Source organism: Xenopus laevis, chromosome 5L (genome assembly GCF_017654675.1).
Source record: "Xenopus laevis strain J_2021 chromosome 5L, Xenopus_laevis_v10.1, whole genome shotgun sequence".
Lineage (NCBI taxonomy): Eukaryota > Metazoa > Chordata > Amphibia > Anura > Pipidae > Xenopus > Xenopus laevis.
In genome coordinates, this window is record NC_054379.1 from 85,139,474 (window position 1) to 85,153,010 (window position 13,537).

At 35.5% G+C, this 13,537-nt stretch overlaps 1 protein-coding gene across 2 annotated transcripts in view; it reads left to right on the forward strand.

Annotated features, from left to right (window-relative positions):
• Positions 1–13,537, forward strand: part of ascc3.L (activating signal cointegrator 1 complex subunit 3 L homeolog) — a 327,995-nt gene that overhangs the window by 262,433 nt on the left and 52,025 nt on the right. For both annotated transcript variants that reach the window (XM_041563009.1, XM_018263366.2), the window contains exon 35: positions 12,126–12,237. In XM_041563009.1, coding sequence (XP_041418943.1) covers positions 12,126–12,237 — 112 coding nt within the window. The remainder of the gene's footprint in view (positions 1–12,125; positions 12,238–13,537) is intronic.

The following is a 13,537-nucleotide window of genomic DNA, read 5'->3' on the forward strand; positions in this document are numbered from 1 at the left end:
TAAACCCAATAGGATTGTTTTAGCTCCAATAAGGATTAATTATTTCCTAACAGGTATCATGTATGTGGTACTGTTTTATTATTACAGAGAAAAAAAACATTATTTGATTAAAATAGACTATACGTAATTGGGAGCTTTTTGGATAACTGGTTTGTGCATAACGGATCTCATACCTGTATAAGAATCTTAAAAACTATAGGAAATTAACATACAATTAGGAAAGTGTGGTCTTTGGCCTAATGCATACATAGCGGCAAGTAATATTTTGTAGATTGTAAAATGCAAAAATAAACTTTTTTTACAATTTCCCTTTTGCAGCCTTTTCCCCCATTTTTTTAAAAACTAAGTACAGTACATAATGTGCAGTGTAAAATCAGTCTGCATGAAAAGCCGAAACAATTTTACGGCGGAGAATATTCCTGTGCATGTGATAAAAGCACATGTTAAAGCTTTACTATGCGTAAAAAACTGAAACAGGATTGTAATTGGATTTATTTTGTTGAGGTTGTTAAAAGCCTTGGAGGGTTAGTATCCTGTCATTGCATTGCCTTGACTATAATAAGGGGATTTAAGTGACATTGTTCAGAATCTGTAAGTGCCATATCCCTATTTGTTTTAACTGCTTTGCTGATCATTTCCCAACTATGTTGAATCATGGTGTGCTTTTGTCAGTGAAATGGATTCTTAACTGCTATGGTTAAACCAGCAATTGAGCTCCTAAATTGGAGGGTGGAGTTGCTGGCAGGTGGTATTATCCACAGGAATGTTAAAGCCCTTTACATGAATAGGCAGCTAATGATCCCTGATGCACAGACAGGGAAAAATCAACAGTGGTCCCATTAGTTCACCCCGATATCTTAATCTGAAAATCCTAAGGCACCTGGAAATTATATAATAAAAATCCATTTTAACTGGTGTAGTTATTGCAATTTCTTCAATTCCCAAGGAGTTTCTTATATGGGGAATGTTATTGTGAGTTGACAGTAAATAATTTGTCTGAATAAATGCACTTTCCAGCAATACAGTAAAATGCTACCTTATGCCCAGAATAATACCAGCACTAGGGACAAGTATAATATTTATACCATACAATAGGTTTGCACTCTCAGAAATAAGATTCAATCATAAACTCAGGTGGTAGCAAAAAAATCTATTTAAAAAAACAATTTGGCAGTTTACAATAGTATTGACAAAAATTCAGTTTACATAGCAATGATATACATACCACCCAGAGGTTTGTATGAGGCAAAAAAAAGTTTTAAAGTTAATTTTCTTACTTTTACTATGTTGAAAACAAATATAGACCTTGAATTCTCTACAATCTGCTGATAGCTTTTACATATACCCGTTATGGGATCAGTTATCCGGAAACCCGTTATCCAAAAAGCTCTGAATTCCGGAAAGGCCATCACCCATAGACTCCATTTTATCAAAATTATCCAAATTTTTAAAAATGATTTCCTTTGTCTCTGTAATAATAAAACAGTACCTTGTACTTGATCCAAACTAAGATATAATTAATCCTAATTGGACGCAAAACAAGCCTGTTGGTTTTATTTAATGTTTATATGACTTTATAGTAGTATGAAATTACAGAAAAATCCATTTTCCGAAAATACCCAAGGTCCAGAGCATTATGGATAATAAGTCCATACCTTTAATTTTAGGTCACATTACATGTAGCTCTATGTATCAGGAGGTCAAGTGGAATTGTTTTTTACTTTGCTTTAGAAAAAAAAAATAATTTGATCTGTTTTTTATCCTTGTCAATTGATAGTACTAGAACAAATACAGAAACTGGAGATTCTCCCAAAATATGTATGAATCAAAAAAATGTGCATTGCTGTGGATTTTGTCATTATATCTATTTATAAAAATTGCATTCGGGATTTTGTGCAGAATCAGGTTTTTGCAAAAAAAATCATGCTGGGCAGTCTGAATTGAACAAGAAAGATAATTTTCTATGTATGAATATGCACATGCTCAAGATGATATACACACATATTTTGAGCATATATATTTAACACCACTGGATACCTACCCAAGACTAACTTCCTTCAGATCAGAAAAGAGGATTTTTAAAGGCAAAAGTATATATAGTTGTTCTATTTTACATTAAATATAAAACTAGGAAAGAATTGCTTTTTAAATGCAAAGTTCATCCCTTCTCTGTATATTTGTATGTTTAGATAGGAGTAACAATACTACATAACTCTGCTGGGCATGCCACAAATAATAATAACACAGACAATTAGGGGCAGATTTATCAAAGGTCGAATTTCGAATTTAAATATACTTTATTTAATATACTCACAACTCGAATGGGAGGTTATTTAAGAAAAAACTGAAACGTTTAAAATTGAAATGAATTTTCGCGACCTGAAAACTCAAATTGAATCAAAATTGACTAAACTCGAATCGAGGTTGGATTATTTCCAACTTGAATTTGTGAGTTTTGACCAAAAATCCAACTCGAACATTCGAAATTTGAATTTACATATCACTTTAATAAATCTGACCCTTCGGGTCTTGTTTATCATGCTGTGTAAAAAGTGAAAGTGAAGCATTACTGGTGATGTTGTCCATAGCAACATAAGTAATAAGATTTCAACAGAAAACAAAAGCTAAGATCTGATTGGTTGCTATGAGCAACAACACTGATAATCTGGTAATGTTTCACTCCACTTTTTACACAGCATGATAAATAGACCCCTAAGACTTAGCCCATAATGCCCTTGCATGTTGTATTCTATTTGAATACACAAAGTGAACACATGTGAATATTCTTGTATTTTTTAGAAAGACTGTTTAAAATGTAATCAGTCTGTACAATTTAATGGGAGTCTTTACATTTGTTTGAACATTGAATTTTTTTATAAATTGTTGGGACCACAAAAAAGTGTAAAATGCAGGAAAACTTGAAGTTTCACTGAATCCGTGCTCTGGAATGTATTTGTTGTGTTGTATTACAGGCTTACTGCCCACTGAATCATTGCAAAATAAAAGTTGGAGTTATGATAAAATGTAAAGAAAGAAAAAATCACAATTTTGAATTATTTGTAGAATCAATTTGAATATGCACTACCGTTTGAGGTGGTTGTGTGATTGTTTTCCTTCAGCATTTTCTTCTCTCCCTCGCTGCATGAAGCAGACTGGGAAATCTACACAAGGAGCACTGGGCATGCATCATTATCTGCTTCACAGACAGCTAGATCCCTGTGACTGGAAGCGGAATGAAATGTATTCTTTCCTGAACTAGCAGATTGTAAAAAACAAAACTTTTAATAGTAATGTAATTGGACAATATACATTTTGTTTTTTTTTTATTCTGAATAAATAAATATTCTTGTATTATTATGATTAAAATTGAACAGCTTTGCTTTTGCAGGTCTCAGCACAATAGGAATAGAGTTCTTATACCAACAGTGGTAAATACTGTATACTGTTTGGCCATTACTGAATGCACTACCTATAATTATAATCTCCAAACCCATTCTTGTTGAAAGTCCTCTGAGAAAAATGGATCCCTGCCTTGAATGTGAATAAAGTAGTTAATGTATTATCAGATCTCCCAAAGAGCCAAAGTGCAGTTCTGGGCTTACAGCTGATATTTTATTCAGACTTTTTCATACTTTTTTTTTAAATAAAAAAACATTTTATAACTTAGGAAGCATGTTACTCGTGTGCTTGATATTTTAATTTTACTGAACTTTAGATGTCATTAAAAAAAAAAAAGATTATTCAACTTTTTCAGAAACGATTTTTTTCAACTGAGCAAGGAATATATCTGCTCTACACTCTAATACTGAACTTCATTTATAATATGAAAATTGAATTAATGGTGCTGACTAGACATTCACATCCCAGTGTGCATATGGCCTTTCATTTAATGTGCAGGAGCTATCTCTAGTCAGTATGGAGCCTGCCAAATACATTTATTTTCTTATTTTTTGGTGGCAGAAAGGAAAGCGGTTTCCTGTACTATAGTAGACCCCTTGTCACTGGCAGTTTGATGAATGTGAACTTGACATTGGCTCAGTGCTATCATATAGATACATCATGAAACAAAGCTGGGCAGGATTTAATGTGGTGTATCCAATCAGTGTCAGATTCCTTAGGTAACCATACATGTTGTTTAGGTAAATGAGATGTTTCTAATACAGCTGGTTGTAGCTATTACTTTGAGTATCTTCATAGGGTAGGGAATTTAGCAATGTGTCCAAAGAAATCATTCCTTTGCGGTTGATGAAACATTCTTTCACAATTCACTTATTCACTTGCAGGCTGTAGATTATGTTTTGGGCTTCATTACCAGCCCAAGGCAAATACAGCACTTTAGCAGGGAAGATCTGTGCCACCAAAGATGTCCCAGTATCTCCCCATCTTTTTTTCACTGCACATGCTCTTGGACATTATAGGCCAACTTTATTTTCTGCTTGATGATTTGCAACAACCCCTAAGCTTAGCTTCTAAACAGCTGCAGAGAGCCCACTGAGCATGTGAGTGTTGCAGACACTTTCCAAGATGGTGACAAGTTTGAAGTCCTGGATCATTGCTGTTATTGAGATGCTGCAACTTTACGCTGGTGCAATAAGTTCAGTGTATAAAATATGCAATTTTTTAGCCATATTCATTTTTAGGGTTTAGTTCTCTAACTTATTTGATTATTGAATTAAAAGGACCCTTCCTTTCCCAGTTTTTGTTTTGTTAGTGGTTTTTCAAGATAGGATACTGATCGCTTAAAGGGGTAGTTCACCTTTATATTAACTTTTAGTGTGATGTAGAGACTTGTATTTTGAGAGAGTTTGCATTAGGTTTTCGTTCTTTTATGTTTTTTTCAGGTATTTAGCCTTTTGTTCAGCAGTTCTCCAGTTGCTATTTCAGCAGCTATCTGGTTGTTAATGTCTTGTTTTCCCTAGCAATTAGCCAGTGGTTTGAATAAGAGACTGGAATAAGTATAGAATGGGGACTGAATAGGGTGAGAAGTAATAAAAAGTAAAACAATAAACTTGTAGCCTCACAGAGCAATACTTTTTTGCCTGCTGAGGTCCGTGACCCCCAATTGAAAGCTGGAAAGAAATAGAAAAATGTTTCGTAACTACTACCCTGAATTAATTCACTGTAGTAAACCTGATGTAGTTCTTCTTCCTTAACACTGAAAATTTGCTGAATTTCTTGGGCCCATCACAAAGCACTTACATTTTTGTAGTGGGTTTATTGTAAGTTTCTGATGGTTCCTCATACTTTTGGAGGAATGGAGTGATTGGGCTATTTTTTGTGAATGGTTTGGTTCTGTAGCATGTCCTCTGCAGGGGCCCTATGATTTATAAACCACTTCATTCCTCTTTCAGAATGTTTACTATACTAGATTTTATAGCTGTTGAAATGAGCTGATTGTCTTGTTGAATTATTACAAACTATATTTAGATTGAATAATACAAAACAAAGGGTGGTCTTGTGAGTCGGTTAAGTATAAACCAGTCGTGAGTTTGATATGTTTGTATAGGCTGACCTGTACAAATCACTCAGTCTATGTATCAAAGTTAAAATCCTAAAAAGGTTTAATCAAAATACACAATATGTGGTCACAGTATTTTTTATGTCTCCAGTAAGTTGTGGTAATAAATTGGATTGAATTTACATTTTGTAGTAGCTTCCTCATAAGAACACAACCTAGAAATTGTAATCCACAATTAATCAGGGGAGCAGGTCTGGGCCGTGCCGGGCCCACCGGGTCTTTCTCTAAGTGCAATTGTATTACTTAAAAAAGTTATGTAAAGGTACTATGCCAGGGAGTGCACCCTTCTCTTTATTTATTTACTTAGTATATTTAGACTGAAATATATATATATATATATATATATATATATATATATATATATATATATATATATATTGTCCAACGAGATTGCACACCATGATATAAAAGTTTTAAAAATAGCGTTTATTTTGTAAGCATAAAAACAGCCAAGGTAAGCTTAAGTATACATATGGAGATCTATGCAAAGTTTCGGGTGCTTGCTGCTCCCTTTCTCAAGATGGTCTCCATGCAGGATTAGGACTACAGTTCCCAGAAGCTCACTTAAGCCCTGTGGCGTCCCATGTGGTCGGGATGGCGTCACCTTTGTGAGCAGAAGTGCAGCGTAAATACGCCCACATATACAAGATTACAAGGGCAGACTAACATGTACACTGCAAAACTAGTATCACAGCTATAATGACCCCGAATTTTATATTCCCTGTTCGCTGTTGGATTAGTAAAGGTAGCTCCAGTTAGAACAAAGTCATTGTGCACATCCCCTACATCGAAACATACCCACCTTTGGGGGCCCCATAAAGGTGTATTGTCTGGGTGAAGGTTTTATTTCTGCCTGTGTAACTTTTGTGCCTATATTACAACCCTTTCTGAAAGACATCATAGGCTTTTTTTCAAATTCTGAAATTGTGGGATAAGCATCCCTCAGCAAATGCCAATGCTTACATAAAATGTGTCAAAAATTATCACTTTGTGAATGATATTGCCCAACAAAAACCAAGTGCTGCCTGTCTCCAGTTTTGTTTCTATAAGTTGTTCTCCTCAAATATTCTCTGCCTTTGTTTAGGCTAGTATCCAAAATGTCTTGTGGGTAACCTCTATCTGATAATTTGCCTCTCATTTTATCTAGATCCTGTCCTAATTGGGCTGGCTCATTTGTTATCCGAGGTACCCTAGTAAATTGGCTAGTGGGAATGGATTTCTTCACCGCTGCTTGATGAAAACTTTTGTATGATAGTAACTGGTTACGATCTCTTGGTTTTTCGAATATTTTAATTGCAAACCTATCTTGTGTCCGTATCACTGTGACATCTAGAAAAGCAATATCCTGGAGACAAGCATTCATGGTAAATTTTGTATCGTCATGGGTTTCATTGATTGCATCCCGGAAGGTGTGCAAGGAATTACTTATATTATTACTTACTCCTCGGCATATAAACTCTTCCATCTTCCTCTTTCCTTTGTGGGGCTGGGCATGTGCAGTAGAAGGTAAAGCCGAACTTTAACTAAAAAGTCAACTATTTCATTCAACTGCGTATGCGTTTGCCCCGGGAAATTTGAAGAAAGAAGATGCCAGAAGAGGATCGCTCCATGGTGCTCACTGGTATAACCCAGGGCCAGTGCAGTTTTCTACTGATAGCCCACTGGCCCGGGGTTTCAGGTAAGTCAATACAATCACTTGGGGGGTGCCTAACATTTGGCATTTAATGCCCACAATCCACACAGATAAACAAATGAGATGTGCTCCGAAAACCAAATGAGATGAGTGCACGAAACACACACACACAGGGGCAAATTCACTTAGATTCGTAGTTGCGTCAGCGTCTGCTTGGCCAGGCGTATTTTTGCCAGCGCTACGCAAATTCACTAAAATCCGAAGCTCAGGGGAAGCGTAAGCTTGCGCTAGCGTTAATTCGCCAAGCAAATTGAAGTTATGCTAGCGATGATTAATTTGCATACGGCACAAAATTGAAGTTACAATGGAGGTATATGTAGCATAAAAAAACAAAAAAATTTTTTAACTTTTTTTGAAGCAATCCCTATCTACTCTATTGCACTTCGCCTGGTCTGAGGTGGCAAAGGAAGTCTGGCGTAAAAGGTAGTGTTCAGAAAAATGCGCGCGTCAGTGAATTTGCGTAGTTACGTCCGTTGCGCAAATTCGCCAGGCGTAAGAGTGCGAAGTAACATTAGCAAATTCACGCCAGCATTCGTTAGTGAATCGGCGAATTAACGTAAATGCGCTACGCTAGCGAATTAACGCTAGCGTTAGGCACTTTGTCTTTTAGTGAATTTGCCCCACAAACTCCATTACACATGCAGAGTTTTCATAGTCTTTGAGGAGGGGCGGTAATACTTACACATTGATACTTATTGGATCGCCTGCAAACTTATATAAAACAAGTTGGATTGAAGTAAGTGTATTGAACCGTAGTATTGGTAGTTAAAAAACAAAAACTCTTTCATTCCATTAAACATCATACAAAATGTTTTTAGGCTTTAAATAACTTGTATTCTGTAAAGGAATAACAATTTCCATTGAGTCTCTAATATGGTGCCACAGTTGAGTATAAGTACAATGTGTAGTCGGAGGCATTCTTGACAGAAGAGGAGGACAGGCTTGCAAAGAGAGTGACATTGGTTAGTGATGTTCGGACCAACTTCATCACCAGTTTGCAGGTCATTGTGCTGGCTTCTTCTTCCAGCATTGTTAAACAGCTTTCCTAAAGATGATTCACTCTGCATTGAGGCACCTTAAATTGTCATGCAAGTATGTTTTGAAAACTGATGTGTTTATAGAAAGTAGAATTTTTTCAGTCATTTCAAGAATTAGGGGTAATTGAAACCTTTGCAAGCATGTATTTGTCTGTACATCTCCTACCGCTATGTGGGATAATTAATGCCAATTTGTTGTAGTAATACAAAATACTTGAAATTAAAATCCCAAGTGTCACGTATTCTTATTGCAGATTTGGTCTATTTGGGTTGTTTTTCTATATTCCTATGAAGTTACTGAATCCTTTTTTTTTAACTGTCCTATTAAAAATCAAAATATTCCCTTTGCAGAATTCATGACTGTACTGTCTTTGGCAAAAGGCTAAAGCTATAATATTTTTATATATGTGACCTGTAATATGTTGTGCCTACACATTAGAAATCTCACATACTTTGTACCACATTCTTCCTAACCATGTGAAAAAGCGGGGATATTTATTTGTCATTCAATGATCGGCAATTAAGTTCTCTCCCTTGATTTTTCATGCCCAGTTTTTATAGCAATACCAATTTATAAAACTAGTGAATAAGAGCACTAAATGTGTTACGTACTGAGTGGGTAATGGTAGCACAGCATTAATATATTCTCTTTAACAACTTTTGGTTACCTTTCTTATGTCTTTTTTTTAGCAGGGAAATCATAATGTTTATTTCCATATACTATTTCCACAGCCTTAAAAAAAATATTGGAAAAGTAATATGAATGCTTGCAAAACATTTTCTGTATTCTTTGTCTACATAATCATCTTATATTGTGTGCCAAAAAGTTTACAAAGAAGTCAGCAGTGGAGATAGATACAGGGAAGCCACGATCAGTTTCATAGTTTGGATGTTTAAGCTTAAAGTATCAACATCGACATTTCCAGGCACTGTGTATTGAAGAGTCTCTTTGAGAAATGCCCAATCTGTTGTATTGTATTTGTATTTTTCTGTATTTTAGTATCTTATCTAATTGCAAATACTGCAGCCAAAATCTGCTGATATGTTGTAAACTACAGCCCACTGCCTTCATGAAAGGAATACTGTTATTATTTTTTGAACAAGCATAGTTTCCAAGTCTGTTATCTACAGTATATATATATATGTATATATATGTATATATATGTATACAGATGCAGACGCCATATAGAGCTTGTATTACCTGTATAAAAGCACCTGTCCATTTGCCTCATTTATTCGCTTGTGGAACTCCTTGGTGGCTTATAATATCCTTATATTTTGCGATATGATATACAGTACATTATTCCCTGCCTAACCACTAAACTTTGACAGAGACAGCAGTTTATACATTTATCCCACACATCTAGGCAAATAATGGGCAGCCTTTTTCTTTAGCCTATGTCTCCACTTCCATCCTCTGCCTTTGTATATTTTATTTGTTTTCCAGAACAGGAATGTTTTATAACAAATAAAGTTCCCCATGTTTAAATGTATGATTTTAGTTATCTTGGATGATGATTATGGATTTCCCTAGTTAAAGCTTAAATCCTTACAGTGGTAAATAGGCTAAATGTAATCATTCTGAGCAGCGGGATGTATATATACATTATGTACTGTTAATATTTTGAGGAGATGTCTTTAATGCTATAGAACTAATAGAAGGGAAAAGCCCAATATACAAAGTTATGTGTTAAAACTGGTAACCTTGCATCTGTAGTCTGAGAAACTGGCAGAACAAGAAATGAAAACATATGTTTGCTTGAAAGGATGCTACTCGATGCTACATTTTTATCCATAAAAATCATTTTCTGTACCGCATGTTTTCTTTTTCTCTGCAAAAAATTTGATACACATTGTTGTAATATAAAACAATTATGTCATACAAAGATTTCCTTCCATGAGATCATAGGCAGACTAGGAGCCAAAAATTGCTTTGGAGGCCCGCATTTTGCCCACAGGCTACATACATCATTTTCCTTTTTACAATGCACAAAATTAGTTTCTATGTTCTAAAAGAACTATTTTTTTTGCTTGCTTTTCATATCCGATATTGATTTCTTAGTTCTCCTTGAAATGCTATGTGCAACCCAAACATTTTTTACCATGATTAAGCTAAATACCCCTCTGTAGATTATCCATATTCCCTTTTCTTCAAACTTGTTGTTTTTGAAGTTGTTTCCTTTTTATATACTTCTGTAAATTTTTATGATGCAGACGCTCTTGTTATTCCCTTTTCACCACTGGACATAGAAGTCTGCCTGTCTATCTTGTGTGCTAACTGCTGTTCGTATGAAACTGCCTTTGACTTTCACACCTCTCAGGGGACGAGTAATTGTTGTGTTCAAACAGCCTGTAATTGTGATCCTGCTGGCTTTCTCAGTACGCTTCTGGCTATTAGAATCATTAAACAACTCAGCACCTGTTAACAGCATTGTAAATATTCAACCCTGCTTGTATGCTAGTTGAGACCAATATAGTGAAGGCTGGCAGAGCCCAGCTTCATAAATTAGAGCCTCTGACAAGTCAATTATTGTGAAACTGGGTTTCACTGTGAATTAAATGAAATAACATGCTGATAAAAATGGTAGGCTGTCTGTTTACAGCATGGACAAAATAATCACTGGATGATTCAATGTAGTGAGCATGAAACTGCATTGTGTTCATTCTTTAGATGTAATTAAACAGTTTCACAGTTTAACTTTCCTACCAAAAAAACCTGAGATCTGGGGCTGATGTTATTCTGCCAGCATTAAAGTTAACAGCTACATTCCTGTGTTTTTTAAACATTTCACTATACAATTCTGCTTAGTTTAATGTTTCAAGAACATAAGTATTGGAATGCATTTTATCTCCATTTTTTTATTTAAATATAGAAAATTCGCACAGATCAGCATGGTTTGCACAGTAGACATATTTGCCCTGCCCATGGTTATATTTATAAAGTTGGATAGGAGTTGTATATTTAATGTGCCAAAAGAGTTGCGAATTTTGTCCATAAGAGCTTTTTAAATATAGCAAAATTTGCAAATTGGGAATATTTCTGTTTTTGAGTTATGCCACTTTGACTTTGGTGGTAGAGAAAATGCTCTGAAAAAACACTTTTGCAAATTGTGAATTTAATTTACTGTTACCGCTATTTTCGTGCACAACAGCCTTGCACAGTGGCTGCACTCACGCAAACACCTGTCAATTGCGAATATTTGTGCACAATACGAATTCACAAAACCCAGAAAGATGGGCACAGCAGTGCAATATTTCAGCCTTCAGGACAAAACATGGCCAATAAAACCATTTGCGAATAAATTACCCCCCTAGTGACCGTAAATATAGTAACTGCCATAATTACGCTATTTTTGTATATCTAAAAATGTAGCACTCTGTTTATTTAAACTGCGTTAAAAAGTATTTATTAACTTTGAGCCCTCTCTTACTTGTTGCAGTGTTTTTTCAATTGTGGCATTACAAAACTTAACAACAGGTATGAGACTACTTATCCAGAATGCTCGAGACCAGAGGTTTTCCGGATAAGGGATCTTTCTGTACTGTGGCTCACTATACCTTAAGTCTGCTAAAAATCATTTAAACATGAAATAAATCCACTAGGATTGTTTTTCCACCAATATGGATTCATGCGCCTCAGTTGGGATGCTAAAGCTGTTTAAAAAATGTAATATTTGTGTTTTTGTAAATTTTATGCAGTGTTATTTGAAGTGGGGGAAGTCAGCATTTTAATATAAATATTTGAGGAGAGGATTTGGAAAGCATAGTTTGAGCACCTCTCCTTGTAAAGTTTACCAGGGTTTCAGTTTATCTACAAACAAGATTGATTATGGTTTCCAGTTTTGTGTTATTCATACTGATGTATTTTTTCCCTTAGTTATTACAATTTGGAAGATATTGGACATGAAACAATGAACAAATTCCTTTCAAATCTTGTAGAAAAGTCACTGATCGATTTGGAGTGTTCCTACTGCATAGAGATAGCAGAGGTATGTAAAGAAGCCATCTAAGATTACCTTTGCAAACAGATTTTAATGATTTTGCTTTCTATTCTTGCTTTCTGTGAAATAATCTCTTGTGATTTTTTTTGCTTTAAATGGCGCCTATCAAAAAAACACCTCCCCCCACCAGTGGAGAGGGTTAATAGCGGTCCCACTCTGATTGGTAGAACCAATGGTATATTGTCAAGAAAACCCTTCTTGCGAAAGCTATGTTGCCCGACTTGTGGTGCACGTGTCTCATATGCATAATTATTGAGTGCCACAGCTTTCGCTTTATGCGAATGAATCCGAAAATAGGATGAGACGTTGTGGATATTTATAGGAGCAAGCTGCACACATCATATGAAAAGTGCTCTCGTTTTAACGAGAGAGCTTGTGCTGTGGTGTAATTTTCCACTTAATCAGTTATCAAAGAGCATATTAGCTGAACTTTAACTAATGATACTATCTCCTAACTCTGTTTCACTTTGTAAAAACAACATTTTGTAATACATTTTGTAAACAATATTTTAAAGTCCTTAGAAGACGAAGAAAAGGGGATGTACCAGGCTGGTATCAATATGTTAGGCACCCTCCAGCTGATGGCAGCAATTTTATTTCCCTGGGTTGTAGTTTTTTCTTAAAGGAGCACTAGCCCCTCAAAAAACTATAGCAATTCACTGGGGGTGCCTAACGTCGGTAGCACAGAAAACTCACATTTTCTGAAGGCTGTGGGTGTATTGCACCTTTGTGTCCCATATTCTCTAGATTTTTTTAATCCATCAGTTCCATGTACATTATGGGGCAGAATTTCGAAGGGTTAAATCCCTCGAAATTCGACTGGGGAATAGAATCGAATAGGCAATTCGGGCGAATTTACGCGCCTGGCGAATAGTCCCACAATCAAATATTCGATCGAAGGATTTTCATTCGATCGTATGATCGATCGAATGCCTTTTTATTCGATCAAAAAATTAGGAAACAAGCCTATGGGACTTTCCCATAGGCTTTTAAAGCAATTCGGTAGGTTTTAGGTGGCGAAGTAGGCAGTCGAATTATTTTTAAAAGAGACAGTACTTCGACTATCGAATGGGCGAATAGTCGCAGCGTTTTTGCGCTCGATCTATTCGAATCATTCTACTCAGACAAATTTACGCCAATTCGATAGTTGAGGAGCACAAAAAACGACTCGAAATTCAAGTATTTTTCCCTCTATTCCTTCACTCGAACTTAGTGAATGAGCCCCTATATATTGTTTTTCTCTGTTAGTAGTTTCCATTGGCAAATGTTACAAATCTGTTTAAAGAAA